Source organism: Myotis yumanensis, unplaced genomic scaffold (assembly GCF_028538775.1).
Source record: "Myotis yumanensis isolate MYYU_CA2020_CCGP unplaced genomic scaffold, mMyoYum1.0.hap1 SCAF_2, whole genome shotgun sequence".
Taxonomy (NCBI): Eukaryota; Metazoa; Chordata; class Mammalia; order Chiroptera; family Vespertilionidae; genus Myotis; species Myotis yumanensis.
The window spans coordinates 14295182-14309431 of NW_027223753.1; the positions used below are offsets into that span (position 1 = coordinate 14295182).

At 44.9% G+C, this 14250-nt stretch overlaps 1 protein-coding gene across 4 annotated transcripts; it reads right to left on the reverse strand.

The window, feature by feature from the left end:
- Positions 1 to 1327: 1327 nt before the first annotated feature.
- Positions 1328 to 11392, reverse strand: ZNF436 (zinc finger protein 436). Of its 4 annotated transcripts, XM_070404333.1 has the most exons (4): positions 11023 to 11392; positions 9662 to 9754; positions 8600 to 8726; positions 1328 to 4495 (listed from the first exon to the last, which is right to left on the reverse strand). In XM_070404333.1, the coding sequence occupies exons 2-4, from the start codon at positions 9692 to 9694 to the stop codon at positions 3243 to 3245; spliced, it is 1413 nt and encodes a 470-aa protein (XP_070260434.1). In that variant the 5' UTR covers positions 9695 to 9754; positions 11023 to 11392; the 3' UTR covers positions 1328 to 3242. The 4 variants fall into 4 exon arrangements, with proteins under 4 accessions (XP_070260434.1, XP_070260435.1, XP_070260433.1 ...); XM_070404334.1 differs by lacking the exon at positions 9662 to 9754 and having other exon boundaries at positions 11023 to 11391; XM_070404332.1 differs by lacking the exon at positions 11023 to 11392 and having other exon boundaries at positions 9662 to 10083.
- Positions 11393 to 14250: the final 2858 nt, after the last annotated feature.

Here is a 14250-nt window from a genome sequence, read left to right on the forward strand (position 1 = left end):
CCTTAGAGGGAAGGCTCCAGGTGAATTTCTCCCGGTGAAATGGCATTTTCCTTCCCAGAAATTAAAAATGCAGAACTTGTAGATGGAGAAATCGTTTTTATAAAATGCTTTGATAAAATTTCTTTTCCAAGTCTTAGCTATGAGATTATTTCAGTTTTTCTTCCATGTTTGTATCTTTGCCCAATTTAAAGCACTTCCACTCCTTACCTTTGCCTAGACTGGCCCTTCATTTAAAAAAAAAAAAAAAAAAGGTTTTGTAAGAGAAAATTACTGGTAAGTCATTTGAAAATTGTGGCCACACCCTGGCAACACATAATCACTGCCTTAGGCAGATGGTGCAACTGTGTCATGAATAGAGAGCCTTTGACTGTTTCTAAGAGGTATCTGTTCTGGAATCCCAGCACAGGTTCAGTAGAAGTTGTTTAGTAGATACCAAAAATATCTCCTTAAAGCAACAAGGCCTCCTTTCAGTTTTCCTTTTGGATGTGGGGTTTTTTTTTTTTCTTTTCTCTTCTCCAACAAAGCTAACGAGCCAGTCATTCATACCAAATATGTCCATGTTGCCTTGCCACCAGCCTAATCTTCACAGGAAATTGTTCAAGTTTTTGCATCTTCCCAAAATATGGCAATATCCAAAGGGTTCACCAATGCGTGAACACAATGTACTCCCAAATTACCATAAAAACATCTGTACAAAGAAATGAATGTAAAGAATGATTGTGCCCAATTTTAATGAATCCGATAAAAACCCATTTTGTGAATCCGTGCTGGATTACTAAAATAATTCTCAGGTTTTTTTATTTTAAAAATTATACTTTTAATTATAGAATATTGTTAGAATAATACAGATATAGACACTAGGATAACTGACCAATACCATAAGGAAAACTGTTCTACGTACTTACTTGTTCATTCACTCTCCACAACCATAGAAAACAGGCACAAAGTGTTCAGGGTATGTGCAGAAGCAGCCAGAGTCTTGGGAGCAGAAGGCATGCAAAGAGAGTCTGATGCATAACTTCTACACAAAGTTCAACATATGGGCAGCAATTGGTAGAAAAAGAGGAGAAAGAGCTGGTCTGGCCCTTGCCCTTTTAACTTCCCAGCTGGAGTGTACATGTTTGGAGAGATGGCTGGGGTACTTAGAAGCCAAAAGCAGCAACAGGCACAGTTTCAGGTTGGGGCAGGAGAGAAGGGAAGAAAAAGGGAGTGAAATACAATTAGGTCAAGAAGATGCTGTCTTCTATGGCCACTCCAAAACTGATGCCCTAATGGCTCACAGAAACAGGAGAACTTTGATATTCATTAAAACCATCAGCAACACTGATATGGTAAAGACATATTCGAGTTTAGTCATTAAGAACATGTAAGTCATTCAACAATTAAAATATGAATACCCAGAGTCGGCTAGATTTTGTATCGAACGAAAAACATGCTTCTTGCCCGAGTTTACATTTAAATAGGAGTGGCAACAGAAAGAAAGCTCCTTGGTGGAGTGGTTTTTCATTTTGTTACTTTCGAGGTTGTGTCATTTGCAAGTGATGCAGTCCCACACAGCTGTGGGTCATAATTCACTACAGTACCCGACCCTAGAGAACATGAGCTCTTTAACACCAAGTCCCAAAGAGCTATGGCAAAAGTCGTTTTCAAATGTTACAACTTTCATAATAAAGCACAGTAGAAATAACTTGAGACACGCTAAACAAAAATTTCTGTGAGTCCCATTTCCTGGGCATCAATTTTCTTCCACTCACACCCCCAAGTACTTGGATAAGCACCAACATTTGAGATATTTCTTAATTCTTATTTGGGCTGAGATAAGGAGAACTGACACTACTGGGCTTACATTGGGTCAACTCTTATTTTAACCATTTATATCTGTAGGCTGACAGGATGAAAATACATTCCTATAGGCTTATTAATTCCTTGTTACTAGCCCAAAGAGACGGTCAGGCTGAAAACAGGACAATCAGTTATCTCCCACAATTGACTGATAAATATAAACAAGTGTGTAGTTCTGTACAAAGACAGATCTTACAAGAGTGCACATTAAGCATTAGTGTTTAAATTTTTTCATCATAAAGAATGAAAAAAACAACATTTTTCAATTGGAGTGTGTCTGTAGTTCTGTCACACAATCAACATCACCCAAGAACATGCTAATTCTGTGTGAATTCAGTTTCTGCTATTGGAAAAACCACAGGAATACACATTTTACTGTACATACACATGCTCTTATGCAAGCTAAGAGAAACACTGGGATGTGGCCCTTATCAAATCCTAGAGTTAGCAGTACAGGGAGGATTGATCTTAAAGGGTAGAGGGGAAAATACACAGAAATGACCTGTGTTCCTTGGGAAGGGACTCTGTGCTTCCTCCCCTGAAATTGTCAAATCCACCTGCTCCTTACACTCCATCAACACTTATGGTCCTATCTTTCCTTGAAGACATTTTCCCTACAATGTTCCCTAGAGTGATCCCCAAAGGAAATTAATAAATTCTGACTAATGGCAATAAAAACAGTGGGCATCACTTCCTAAAGTCACCACCATTGATGAGTCCTTGTCCCCAAACCTGTGTTTCATTTATCCTTGCAATCTGTATCTTCAGTTAGCTTTCACAAAGATGCAAGCTTTTAAAAAGTTAATTAGAAACAATGAGAAGGAAAAATGTTATGATCATTGCCTTCATCATGCAGAATCCAGCTCTCAGGAAGTCAGAAAGGTACAAGTGCATGAGCAACTCAAGGACAAAGCCTTTTGAGTGTTAAGATGTGTGTGCCCAAATACTATGGTAAGTGAATAAGTGTGGCAGTTCAGGCAGTCTCTCATCTTTCTCCAAAGCAGCTGTGACCACCCTATTACAGTCCAACATTTCCCCTAGCACAGTTTTTTGAGCTAAGGCAAGGAGAAATACCTTTTAAAAATTTACTCTATTTCCAGTCCTGAGCATTTACCAGCATTTATTATCTAGACTTCAGAGTTCCAGTTACTCGTGGCGCTGATTTTGATGAAGTACTTCATTAATATTGAGTGAATAAAAATCACTATTTTGGAGAGGGAATAACATTCCCAAAGCCGTGGGTCAGAATTTCAAATGGCTTGTCTTCTTTGATGTTTTAAACCGTGGCCTACAACAAGAAAATTCGGTATGGTATAAGAAACTCAGTCTTAAAAGAGCTCTTTGATATCAAATAAAATTGTACCTTCAAATGAATTGTTTCTCAGTCATAATTACAGGACTTAGTCAGTGTGAACTCTCTTATGTTTAATAAGAGCTGAGCTCCGGCTGAAACTCTTTTCACATTCAGTACATTCGTAAGGCTTCTCTCCCGTGTGAACCCTCTGATGTGTGATGAGGTTGGAGCTCTGGGTGAAACCTTTTCCACACTGCACACATTCATAAGGCTTCTCTCCTGTGTGGGTTCTCTGGTGTTTAATTAGATCTGACCTTTCACCAAAGCTTCGCCAACACTCATTGCACTCATAGGGCTTCTCTCCAGTGTGAATTTTCTGGTGTGTGATGAGATGAGAACTCCGGCTGAAGCTTTTCCCACAAGCGTTACATTCATATGGCTTTTCCCCAGTGTGGGTTCTCTGGTGCTGAACCAAGTGTGAGATGCGGCTGAAATTCTCTCCACATTCATTACAGTGGTACGGCTTTTCTCCTGTGTGGGCTCTGCGATGGCGCACAAGGTCAGAGTTCTGACTGAAATTCTTCCCACACTCATCACACTTGTAGGGCCTCTCTCCTGTGTGGACTCGATAGTGTTTGATGAGATCAGATCTCTCACTGAAACCTCGCCCACATTCATTACACTCATAAGGCTTCTCACCTGTGTGGGTCCTCTGGTGTTGAGCTAGGTGAGAGCTCCGGCTGAAGCTTTTCCCACACTCCTCACACTCATAGGGTTTCTCCCCACTGTGGGTCCTTTGATGTTGGATTAGGTGAGATAGACGGCAGAAACTTTTCCCACATTCGTTACATTTGTGGGGCTTTTCTCCAGTATGGATTGTTTGATGCTGGATGAGATGAGAACTTCTTCCAAAACTTTTCCCACACTCATTACAGTCATAGGGTCTCTCTCCAGTGTGCGTTCTTTGATGCTGAATAAGGTGTGAGCTCCGACTGAAGCCCTTTCCACATTCATAACACTTATAGGGTCTGTCTCCAGTGTGGGTTTTCTGATGTCGATTAAGGTCTGAGATCTGACTGAAGGCCTTTCCACAATGAGAACATATATGATACTGAATACCTGTGTGAATTTCTTTGTGGACAAGCAGATCCGTGACTTGTTGGAGAGGATAGCTGACCCACTCTTCTGCTGTTAAATCTCCCCACTGTCTTTCTGATCTATCCCTGCTTTCAAAGGCCTCTTCACTTTCAGGATTTTCCTCTGTACTCCCAACAGGTCTTTCAGATGCAGTCCCAAGTTCTACATCTTCACTAATCTCTTGCTTTGGATTCACCTCATTCTCACTCCTGATCTCAAAATCTGTAATAAAGAGTAAATAATAATAATAATACTGGTAAAAACACAAAGAATCACCTACTACCAGTATGTGCCAGGCATTATGTTAAGTTCTTTACATGAATTAGTACCTCAACTGCCCTGAATCAGGAATTATGATTTCCACTTTATAAATAAGAAACCTATACCCTAGCTGATTTAGCTCAGTGGATAGAGCATCAACCTGGGGACTGAAGGGTCCCAGGTTCGATTCCAGCCAAGGGCACATGCCTGGGTAGTGGGCTCAATCCCCAGTAGGGGGCATGCAGGAGGCAGCCAATCGATGATTCTCTCTCATCATTGATGTTTCTACCTCTCTCTCTATCCCTCTCCCTTCCTCTCTAAAATCAATAAAAATATATTAAAAGAAAGAAAGAAAGAAGCCTAAGGCTGAGAGAAATGACTTCCAAAAGGTCATACTCATTAAAAAAAATTTTTAAATAAAAACTAAAAACAAAAGGCCATACTCATAGATACAGAGAACAGACTGACAGCTGTCAGAGGGGAGAGGGTTTGGGAGACTAGGTGAAAAAGTGAGGAGGGGCCCTAGCCAGTTTGGGTCAGTGGATAGAGTGTCAGCCTGCAGACTGATGAGTCACAGGTTCAATTGCGGTCAAGGGCACATGCCTGGGTTGTGGACTCAATCCCCTGTGAAGGTGTGGAGCAGGCAGCCGATCAAAGATTCTCTCTCATCATTGATGTTTCTATCTCGCTCCCTCTCCCATCCTCTCTGAAATCAATAAAAATATATAAAAAGAAAAAGAAAAAGGTGAGGAGGGGATTAAGCAGTATAAACTGATAGTTGCAGAATCACCACAGAGATCCGAATTGCAGCATGGGGAATATAGTCAGTAATGTCCAGATAACTGGGTAGGCGGCCAGTGGGTGCTTGGGTCAGCGAAAGGACCACTCTGTAGAGTGCATGGTTTTTTGGCTACTTTGCTGTACATCTGAAACTGCTGTGGGCCCTAACTGGTTTGGCTCAGTGGATAGAGCATCGGCCTACAGACTGAAGGGTCCCAAGTTCAATTCCAGTCAAGGGCATGTACCTTGGTTGAGGGCACATCCCCAGTAGGGGGTGTGCAGGAGGCAGCTGACTGATGTTTCTCTCTCATGGATGTTTCTAACTCTATCCCTCTCCCTTTCTCTCTGTAGGATTCAAATTCAGGTCTGTCTGATAAAAGTTCATACTCTGTATCAATACAGTTAATGGTTCTTTATAAAAACTGTATATATTCCTGGTTTCTCAAAAGGAGAAAACCAGCCTGGCCAGTGGGCTCAGTGGTTGAGCATCCATCTATGAACAAGGAGGTCACGATTCGATTCCCTGTCAGGGCCCAGGCCCAAGTTGTAGGCTCGATCCCCAGTAGGAGGCATGCAGGAAGAGCCAATCATGATTCTCTCTCATCATTGATGTTCCTATCTATCCGTCCCTTCCTCTCTGAAATCAATAAATATGTGTGTGTTTTTCAAAAAAAGAGAATACTGGAAAGAGAGAATATAAGAGACTCTAAATTAGAATCTCTAAGAGCCAAGAACCTAGATATTTTGTATGTGAATGCATGTATGTATGTATATGTGCTTGTTCTTAACTAACCAAGCCTTCATCATTACCATTATATAAATTTACTAAGAACCTACTGGGTTAGCATGGATAAAATGAATTTTTATCTATTTCTTTCAAATCTTAGTTGACAGAAAAAGTGACTGCCAAATGCTACTTTCTAAGGGCCTTTTATTGAAAATGGGTGGGAAGATTGGAGAACACAAAAAAGATGCCTAGCTTTGAACATTCCTGGCATTGACTAAGCATAGTCTTCAAATGAGAATCAAAATATATAACCACTGTGTACAAAAAAAAACTTTCTACCAGACACTGCATTTTCCAAGTTGCATTTCTTAGTACATTCTTCAGAAAGAGGTAGGTATGCTGAGAGAAAAGGGTCCCAAGGATAAATTACTTTGGTAAATGATGCATGCAACATCTCAGAAATTCACATTGCCTGATAACATAATAAAGGCTCTAAAGAGTCTTGAGGTAAAGAGACCTTGTTAACATTATTTAACCCACTTATTTGGGCAAATAATTTTTTTGTGTGTGTGTGCTTCCATGTTTCCATCCCTAAGTGTTCCTTGGACTCAACTTAGACATACAGATTCATATTTCTTTGAGAGTCTCATTTCTTATTTTTGTTGCGTTAAATGGAATATTTGGATAACAGACTGCAATAGATCTGGGTAAATAATTTCTAGTCGCTTCCTAAAGGAAGGACCCAAGAAACTTTGGGTATCAGAGAAAGGCCAGATAAAAAGAAAACGTCTCACCCTGGCCAGTGTGACCGGTGATTAGAACACTGTCCCGTTCACTGAAGGGTCCTGGGTTTGATTCCTGGTCAGGGCACATACCTAGGTTTTGAGTTCAGTCCTTGGTCCTGGTGCAAACAGGAGGCAACCAATCAATTTCTCTCTCACACACTGATGTTTCTCTCTCTCTCTCTCTCTCTCTCTCTCTCTCTCTCATCAATGAAAAAAGCATATCCTTGGGTGATGATTAAAAAAAAAATAAGAAGAAAACCCCATCTATTTGCCTTTTCTCTGGAAAAGGCTATAGGGATAAAAAATTAGTCCTCAATGAGTGGCAGATGACCTAGTGAACCATACATGGTTGCTGACTTCTGTTGAGTCTAAACAGAAGACAACATGAGTCTAAAGCAGCGGTTCTCAACCTGTGGTCGCAACCCCTTTGGCGGTCGAACGACCTTTTCACAGGGGTCGCCTAAGACCATCCTGCATATCAGATATTTACATTACAATTCATAACAATAGCAACATTACAGTTATGAAGTAGCAACGAAAATAATTTTATGGTTGGGTCACAACATGAGGAACTTTATTTAAAGGGCCAGAAGGTTGAGGACCACTGGTCTAAAGGCTATCCAGCTCAAGAATATACTGTTTGTTCTGGTTACACTCAGACCAAAGGATATCTAAGAGAAAAGGCAGGTTTTGGCCAGTGTGGCTCAGTAGTAATCTCTATCCCTCTCCTTTCCTCTCTCTCTAAAAAAAATAAATAAAAACATGTGTATTTTAAAAAGACAGGTTTGCAGACCATCAAAAAAAAATAGCTTTCTTGCCCACCCGGGGTGGCTCAGTGGTTGAGCATCAACCTATGAACCAGAAGGTCATGGTTCGATCCCCAGTCAGGGCACATGCTCAGGTTGTGGTCTCAATCCCCAGCATAGGACTTGCAGGAGGCAACCGATCAATGATTCTCTCTCATCATTGATATTTCTATCTCTCTCTCCCACTCCCTTCCTCTCTGAAATCAATAAAAATATAATTTAAAAAAATTAGCTTTCCTCAATAATATAATTTGTGATCTAATTTAGTTCAGGATTTTCCTGGAACATTTGACATAGTCAAAATCTATGATCAACTCTGAAACATCTCTAGACAAGCACTTACTTCAGATGAAGGACCTAAGGCAAAGCTAATGCTCCGAAGCCAAAACAAACACAGAAAGGTGGCTTTTGCCCTCCCATTAATCCAGGTCAGAACCCCCTCATCTTCTGATATGCCAAGGTTGCGGGTTTGATATCTGGTCAGGGTACATACAAGAATCAACCAATGAATGCACAAATAAATGGAACAACAAATTGATGTTTCTCTGTTTCTCTCTTCCTTCCTCTCTCTCTCTAAAATCAATAAATAAAATTTTAAAAATAGACAATATGACTCTGATGTTCCCACTCATTTGTCTGAGGACTCAAGTCAATATCCAATTAAGCGCTTTAAAAATCAAACAACTTGCCCTAGTTTGTTTGGCTCAGTGGATAGAGCATTGGCCTGCAGACTGAAGGTTCGATTCCAGTCAAGGGCACATGCCCTGGGTTGGGGTCTCAGTCCCCAGTAGGGGGCATGCAGGAGGCAGCCAATCAATGATTCTCTCTCATCATTGATGTTTCTCTCCCTCTCCCTTCCTCTCTGAAATCAATAAAACGTATTTTTTTTAAATCAAACAACTAGGTTGTATTCAAAGAGCTAGTCTCAAAAACGTGGGGTGAAGAATGGTAGAGAATCCTTACTTACCTAATGAGACAACATTCCCATAATTCTCCTGCATAACATCCCTGTAAAGGTCCCTTTGCGTAGGGTCCAGAGGTCTCCATTCTTCCCGAGTGAGGTACATGGCCATATCTTCAAATGTCACCGGTGCCTGAAATCACACAATGCTTCCTCATTACTTGACATCTCATAGATTGGTACCAGTTTTTCTCCTTGAAATTATAGACATGGCTAGAATTATTGAGGAGGCAAAGGGTATTAAATCTGATTTATAGAGTCCAAAGAAGAAATGAACAAGCTAAAAAGAGATAGAGTAAAGAAGAGAGCAATTTACAAGCTAATTGCTCTGGTCCAATGGCCAGACAACCCTGCCCCACACTGGAATCGTATTCTCTAGCTGTACTTTGCTCAGAACACATCTAGCACCTACATGGCACCACAACTTTACTCACAATGTTCCTCTTTTCCTGGAATATCTTTCTCAAACCAGAAAAATCCTATTATTCTTTTTTTATTCCAGATAAGGAAAACCACTGACAAATAGTTAAGTGACAACGGTTTTTAAGAAATAAAAAGAATGGAAGGAGCAAAATAAGTTATGAATGTAAGCGCTGGCCCTCCTCCTCCAGGTATCCTACTATTCTTTTAGGTCCTGTTCCAGTACCAACTATTCTTCGGTGCCCCCCCCCATCCCTCTGCTTGGCCCCACTCCTCCCTCGGACCCCTCAGATAGAATTCATCACTCCCACGCCTTCCTTCTCACACCAAGCACTTTGTCCCTACGGCAAATGGAGCTCTTATCACGTTGTATCACGGTTAACCGGATGCATCTGTCTCCCTATAGATTGTGAGCAGGCGGGAGAGCCCGTTTCATCCATCCACCTTTTGTCTCCCCGGCATTTAAAGGCATACAGCAGGTGTTCAATAAATGCTTGTTTGTGGCTAAACCGGTCTGGGTTCCTGGAGGCACAATACCGAAGCGAGCTAATTACTATTTCCAGGGAATTTCCCACAGGGATTTGCAAAGAAACGCCGGGACCAGGTGGATAAGCAGAGGCAGGGGCCGCGAAGCCACTCCCGGCTTACCTGGGACCCAGCCATGAGCAGGGTGGCTGCCATCTCGGGCTCAAGGATTCGCCTCCCAGGAGAAAGAGCAGGAAAAGCAGCTAGCAGACAGCACTAAAGGAGGCGAAAAGCAAGGCGTGAGGCACAGAACACAGGCCCTGCCCACTCCCCAGGGCTGGAGTTCTGGCCGCCAGGCGGCTAGGGAGGGCCCTGGACCCGGGCAGGGTCACTCTCCTCCTTGACCCTCGAGCGCGACCCGCCCTCCGTGTCTCCGCCACCACGGGGTGGAGGCAGTGCCGGGATTTCGCAGGACAGGACAGCTCCCTGGCTCGGTCCCTCCCGCCCGGTCTCAAGCCGCTGCAGTCTCCGGGAGGCGGCTCTCAGCCCAGCCCACAGAACGCCTCCGCTCTTCCATCTCCAGGATGAGGCCTTTCCGGCAGCTGCCTCAGCCAATCAGCGAGCGAAGCTCGAAAAACGCTCTACCAATTACAAGCCGAACACTAGGCCCGCCTCTTGTAACAAGGCTGGACACCTCCATCGCGCCTGCGCCTGCCCCTGCGGCCTGCCGGGAGTTTGAGTTCCATTCTGGTCACTCAGGGGCCAAAAGCCAAGGAGGGAAAAGAACAAAAGGGTGAAGGAAGGACCGCGTTCTCCTACTCAGGACAGAGTATCTTCTGCTTTCTTCTGTCGGAGACAACAGCCCAATGAAGCAAGGGAAGTTGTCCTGCTTCTCCTCACGTCCATAGCAGCTTTTCTTGGATCGGACCTTAATTGCGACGTCTGGCCTAATTTAGGTGCTGGCCTGTGTTGGGTTCCGCTCGGATTAACACTCATTTGACAGCCGTGCCTGAGAGGAAAGAGGCGGCCGCCCACTCCCCGGGGAAGATTCAGAGGCCTCGCTGGAACTTTGAGCTCCGCCCACGCACTACATGTCCCAGCAGCGCCTGCGGCCTTCGCACCCTGCTACACAGACTACAACTTCCAAGAGGCCCCGCGTCGCCGGGGGAGCTAGCGAGTGTGGTCGGAGGCTGGGACAGGCGATGTCCAAGCTCCATCGCTATTAACCCTATAGGGGAGTCTGACTGCGTCCTTCCAAAGAGGGCGCCCCTGAGGGGCGGGCAGAGTTGTGGCTGGCAGAGCGGGAAGCCAAAACGCTGAGCGAATGTGGGGGATAGGGCGTGTAAAGGGAGCGAGCCAGGCCCCAGCGCTGGGCAGAACCGACCTTATCTTTCCGAGGGCTGCTCTGCTCAAAGGTTTCCTGGCCGCCTTTGACACGGACCGGCCCCTGAGGGCCTGAGCCGGGCGGGCCCTCCACATGCTAGCAGTCTCTGATCGCTGAAGATAGGAAGCCGAAAACCCGAGCTGAGAACGAGCAGACTTACCTCCTGGCCCGCGAAAGATCCACTAGACCGCCGGCTCCAAGATCCGCGAGGCCCCAAACAGATTCCAAATCCGCAGGCAGCGTTCTTTGGAGACTTCAGGCGTTCGGGAAGGTTCTAGAAATCACGACTGGCAGATTACGGATTATCTCAGACCTGCAGGTAGATCTCGAATCCGCAGGCTTGCAGGCAAAGCCCAGAGATCCCAAAGACTCGCACAGATTCCGAGACCTCAGACGCTCAGGCAGCTCAGAAACCACAGGCTCACAGGCAGGTCCCTCAGAGACCACAGGAGCTGGCCAAGAAACACCAGCAGCAGCTAGGCTGCATGCAGCTGGATTTCTTCCGAACGGAAGGACTGGCCCCCTTCCCTTTCCCCAGCCAGGATGAGAAAACTAGACAATGGAAGCCCAGCACGAGGAAAAGCAGGCATTCTGCGTGGAGAAGCGCTCCGAGCTCGCTGTAGCCTTGGAGAGGGAAGTGATGGAAAAAGAATATAGCAGCTTATTAGGGACTCCCACCCTCTTCAAGTTATAAATATCCCCAGAACCTTGGCCATGTGCCCAGAAGCCTGTTGTCTCTAACTGTAAGGAGACTTCTCTGCCTGCGCTAGGAAAGGGGCTTTTCTTTTGTTTTGCAGATACATCTACCCACCGAGTGACTTGAATTTTTTTCCTCGAACATGACTCCAGGCTATGCTTTTATTAGTGAGTGTCCTGTTCCCACTGCCCAGTTATTTATGGTTAAATTACTCAAGTGTCTGAAAAGAACTAGGACTCTGCCCAGCCATGAGGCAGACTCTCCCACTCCACACCCCCAACTGTGCGGCGAGGAATTCTTTAGATACCACAAAATTGTACCATCTTACCCCACCTAAAATTGTTATGGGTACGCCACACCAAAAAAGTTTAAAAAAAAAATGGAATCACAGAGGGTCCCCGAAAGGCAGTCAAGGTCAGACAGACCTGGGTTGAAATCAAGGCTGTATATCCTTTGAAAAGTCACTTAATCTTTCCAGGCCCATTTCCCTTTCTGTAAAATGGGGTAATCACACCCAAGGTGATGGTGAGCACTGAGATGACTTAAAGTGGGCACTCAGATGACAGCTGTGGGTGCAGGGAAGACTTCCAGAAAGTGAGCACTTTCTGTGCATATTTTCATTGGCTCAGAAAACCTGGGAAGTCAGAGTGGCTCCATAGCTGTGAGGATCGGCTGGTGACCTTATTCTCACATAATGTTTCTGCTGGAAATCCAGAGGGAACTCCAAGTTGGACCAGTTTGGTGGGTTCAGACAAATTGGTGAATTGAGCCCAGCAGAGCAGAGATATTTGGAGCTGCCAGGAATCCAGCAAGTTAAGGCCTTACCCTTAGGAAAAACCTCTGGGTCAAGGGAGATGGGTTCATTCTTTGGCTGAATACTGTAATTGCAGGTTTCTAACTGGGCCTAAGGTGAGGTGAGCTGGGCGCCCAAGCCCCTCAGCCCAGCAGGGCTCCCTTTTCATCCCTTCTCTGACAGATTGCTTTGTAAACTGTCTTGGGCCTTTTCTCCCCCCTTGCTCCAGTGCTTTAAACCCTTCTTTGTCCTCTGCTGTTTCTTTTATTCCTAGGCCTGGCTGGGGGCAGGGCGACTCTCTAAACCAGGGGTGGGCAAACTTTTTGACTCGAGGGCCACAACGGGTTCTTAAACTGGACCGGAGGGCCGGAACAAAAGCATGGATGGAGTGTTTGTGTGAACTAATATAAATTCAAAGTAAACATCATTACATAAAAGGGTACGGTCTTTTTTTTTTTTTTTTTTTTTTTAGTTTTATTCATTTCAAATGGGCCGGATCCGGCCCCCGGGCCGTAGTTTGCCCACGGCTGCTCTAAACCCTGCTTGGCTGCTTGCCTCCTTCTGTGAGTGCTTTTCTCTTTCTTCACCTGGGACCCTCCAGAGGGTGGAGGAGAGAGGCTGAGAGATGGAAGGCTGACTTCTTTTGGTGCCCCTGGGGTAGGGGCGGTGGGCGGGGGGGGGAAGGGGGGAGTGGAACAGGGGGAGGAAAGAAAGTGGGTGAGGGGCTTCCTGTTGCAGCCTTCAGCGGGACTCTGAGGGTTGGGTCACTGGAGGAGGAAGTGACTTCCTGCCTCATTGTTCAGGACTTCATTGTTTCTCAGGAATATCGTATGTGGGTTTTCAATAACCAATTCGGGAAACTGTATTTGTCCCATCACTTAGCAAACAATGAGCACCTACTGTGTGCAGAGGCAGCAGCACAGCCTATCACCGGGGGAAGGGTCCAGGAGAACCATTTGTCCAGGATCTCCAGATGGACTTACAGGTTGTCAGATCCACTGACCAGTTTAATCAAAGACCCTACTAGTATATCTTTAAGTTTGTTTCTTATTAATAGACCACAGTGCCTATGGAGCACTGTAAGTTATTATGTTTTAATAAATCGATAATTATCTTGTGAACTGCACAATTATGTTGTAATTTTTTGTATTAGAAGCATTAATGTGTTAAACATTGAAAAATATGCCTTAATATTTGTGATCTTGTTTTGTCATTTCTTCATTTTCAAATATACCAGTAATATATATATTTTTAAAAATGAAGTAACCTGGGCTTCTCTCTTGACCCTGCTAGGAGCAGAGATGAAGCGTCAACACAGCCAAAGGAGTTGGGGACATGGGGACACACTGACTTCAGTCCAACTGCTGTAGTATATGAATGATGAGCTAGCTAGTCTGCACCAAGAAGAGGGGTGCACTCATTGCTGGGGGGCATGGGAGGAGGCTTCACAGAGGAGATGACATCTGAGCTGGCTAGCGAAGACTGTAGGAATCTTAGAGGTGGCGAACAAGGGGAGGGACAGCGCTTTCCCGTCTTCAAGAACAGCATGTGCAAAGTCACGGAGGCATGAAAGGACAGAGGGTGTTCCAGAATGGTCAGGATTGGGTATGGCTGGAAGGAAAAGTGTGGGGGTGGAGTGGCAGGGGAAGGGAACACAGCAGGGACAGTCTCTTATGTCCCCTTGCCCACTGCCTGTTTGTCTCTGCCTTTGGCTGTGGATCAGCAAAAGCTGGTGGTGAGGTGCAGGTGGGGGGGCGGCTGGGACTGGCCTGGGGCGAGAAGAGCAGATGGACCCTGCAGGAAGAGGGGGGAGTGCAGAGGATTGGGAAGCTCTTGATGACCTTCGTGCATTTCAGCTGGTTTTCTGAGAGAATCAACATTGTCAAAAAATGTAAACA

Bases quoted from the DNA above. Each gene is read 5' to 3' on its own strand.
- ZNF436 (XM_070404333.1), bottom strand. From the start codon at position 9,694: ATGGCAGCCACCCTGCTCATGGCTGGGTCCCAG. The intron at 8,727-9,661 runs GTAAGCCGGGAG...GTGTGATTTCAG, and splicing joins TGCTCATGGCTGGGTCCCAG to GCACCGGTGACATTTGAAGA. The intron at 4,496-8,599 runs GTAAGTAAGGAT...TCTTTATTACAG, and splicing joins TGGGAATGTTGTCTCATTAG to ATTTTGAGATCAGGAGTGAG.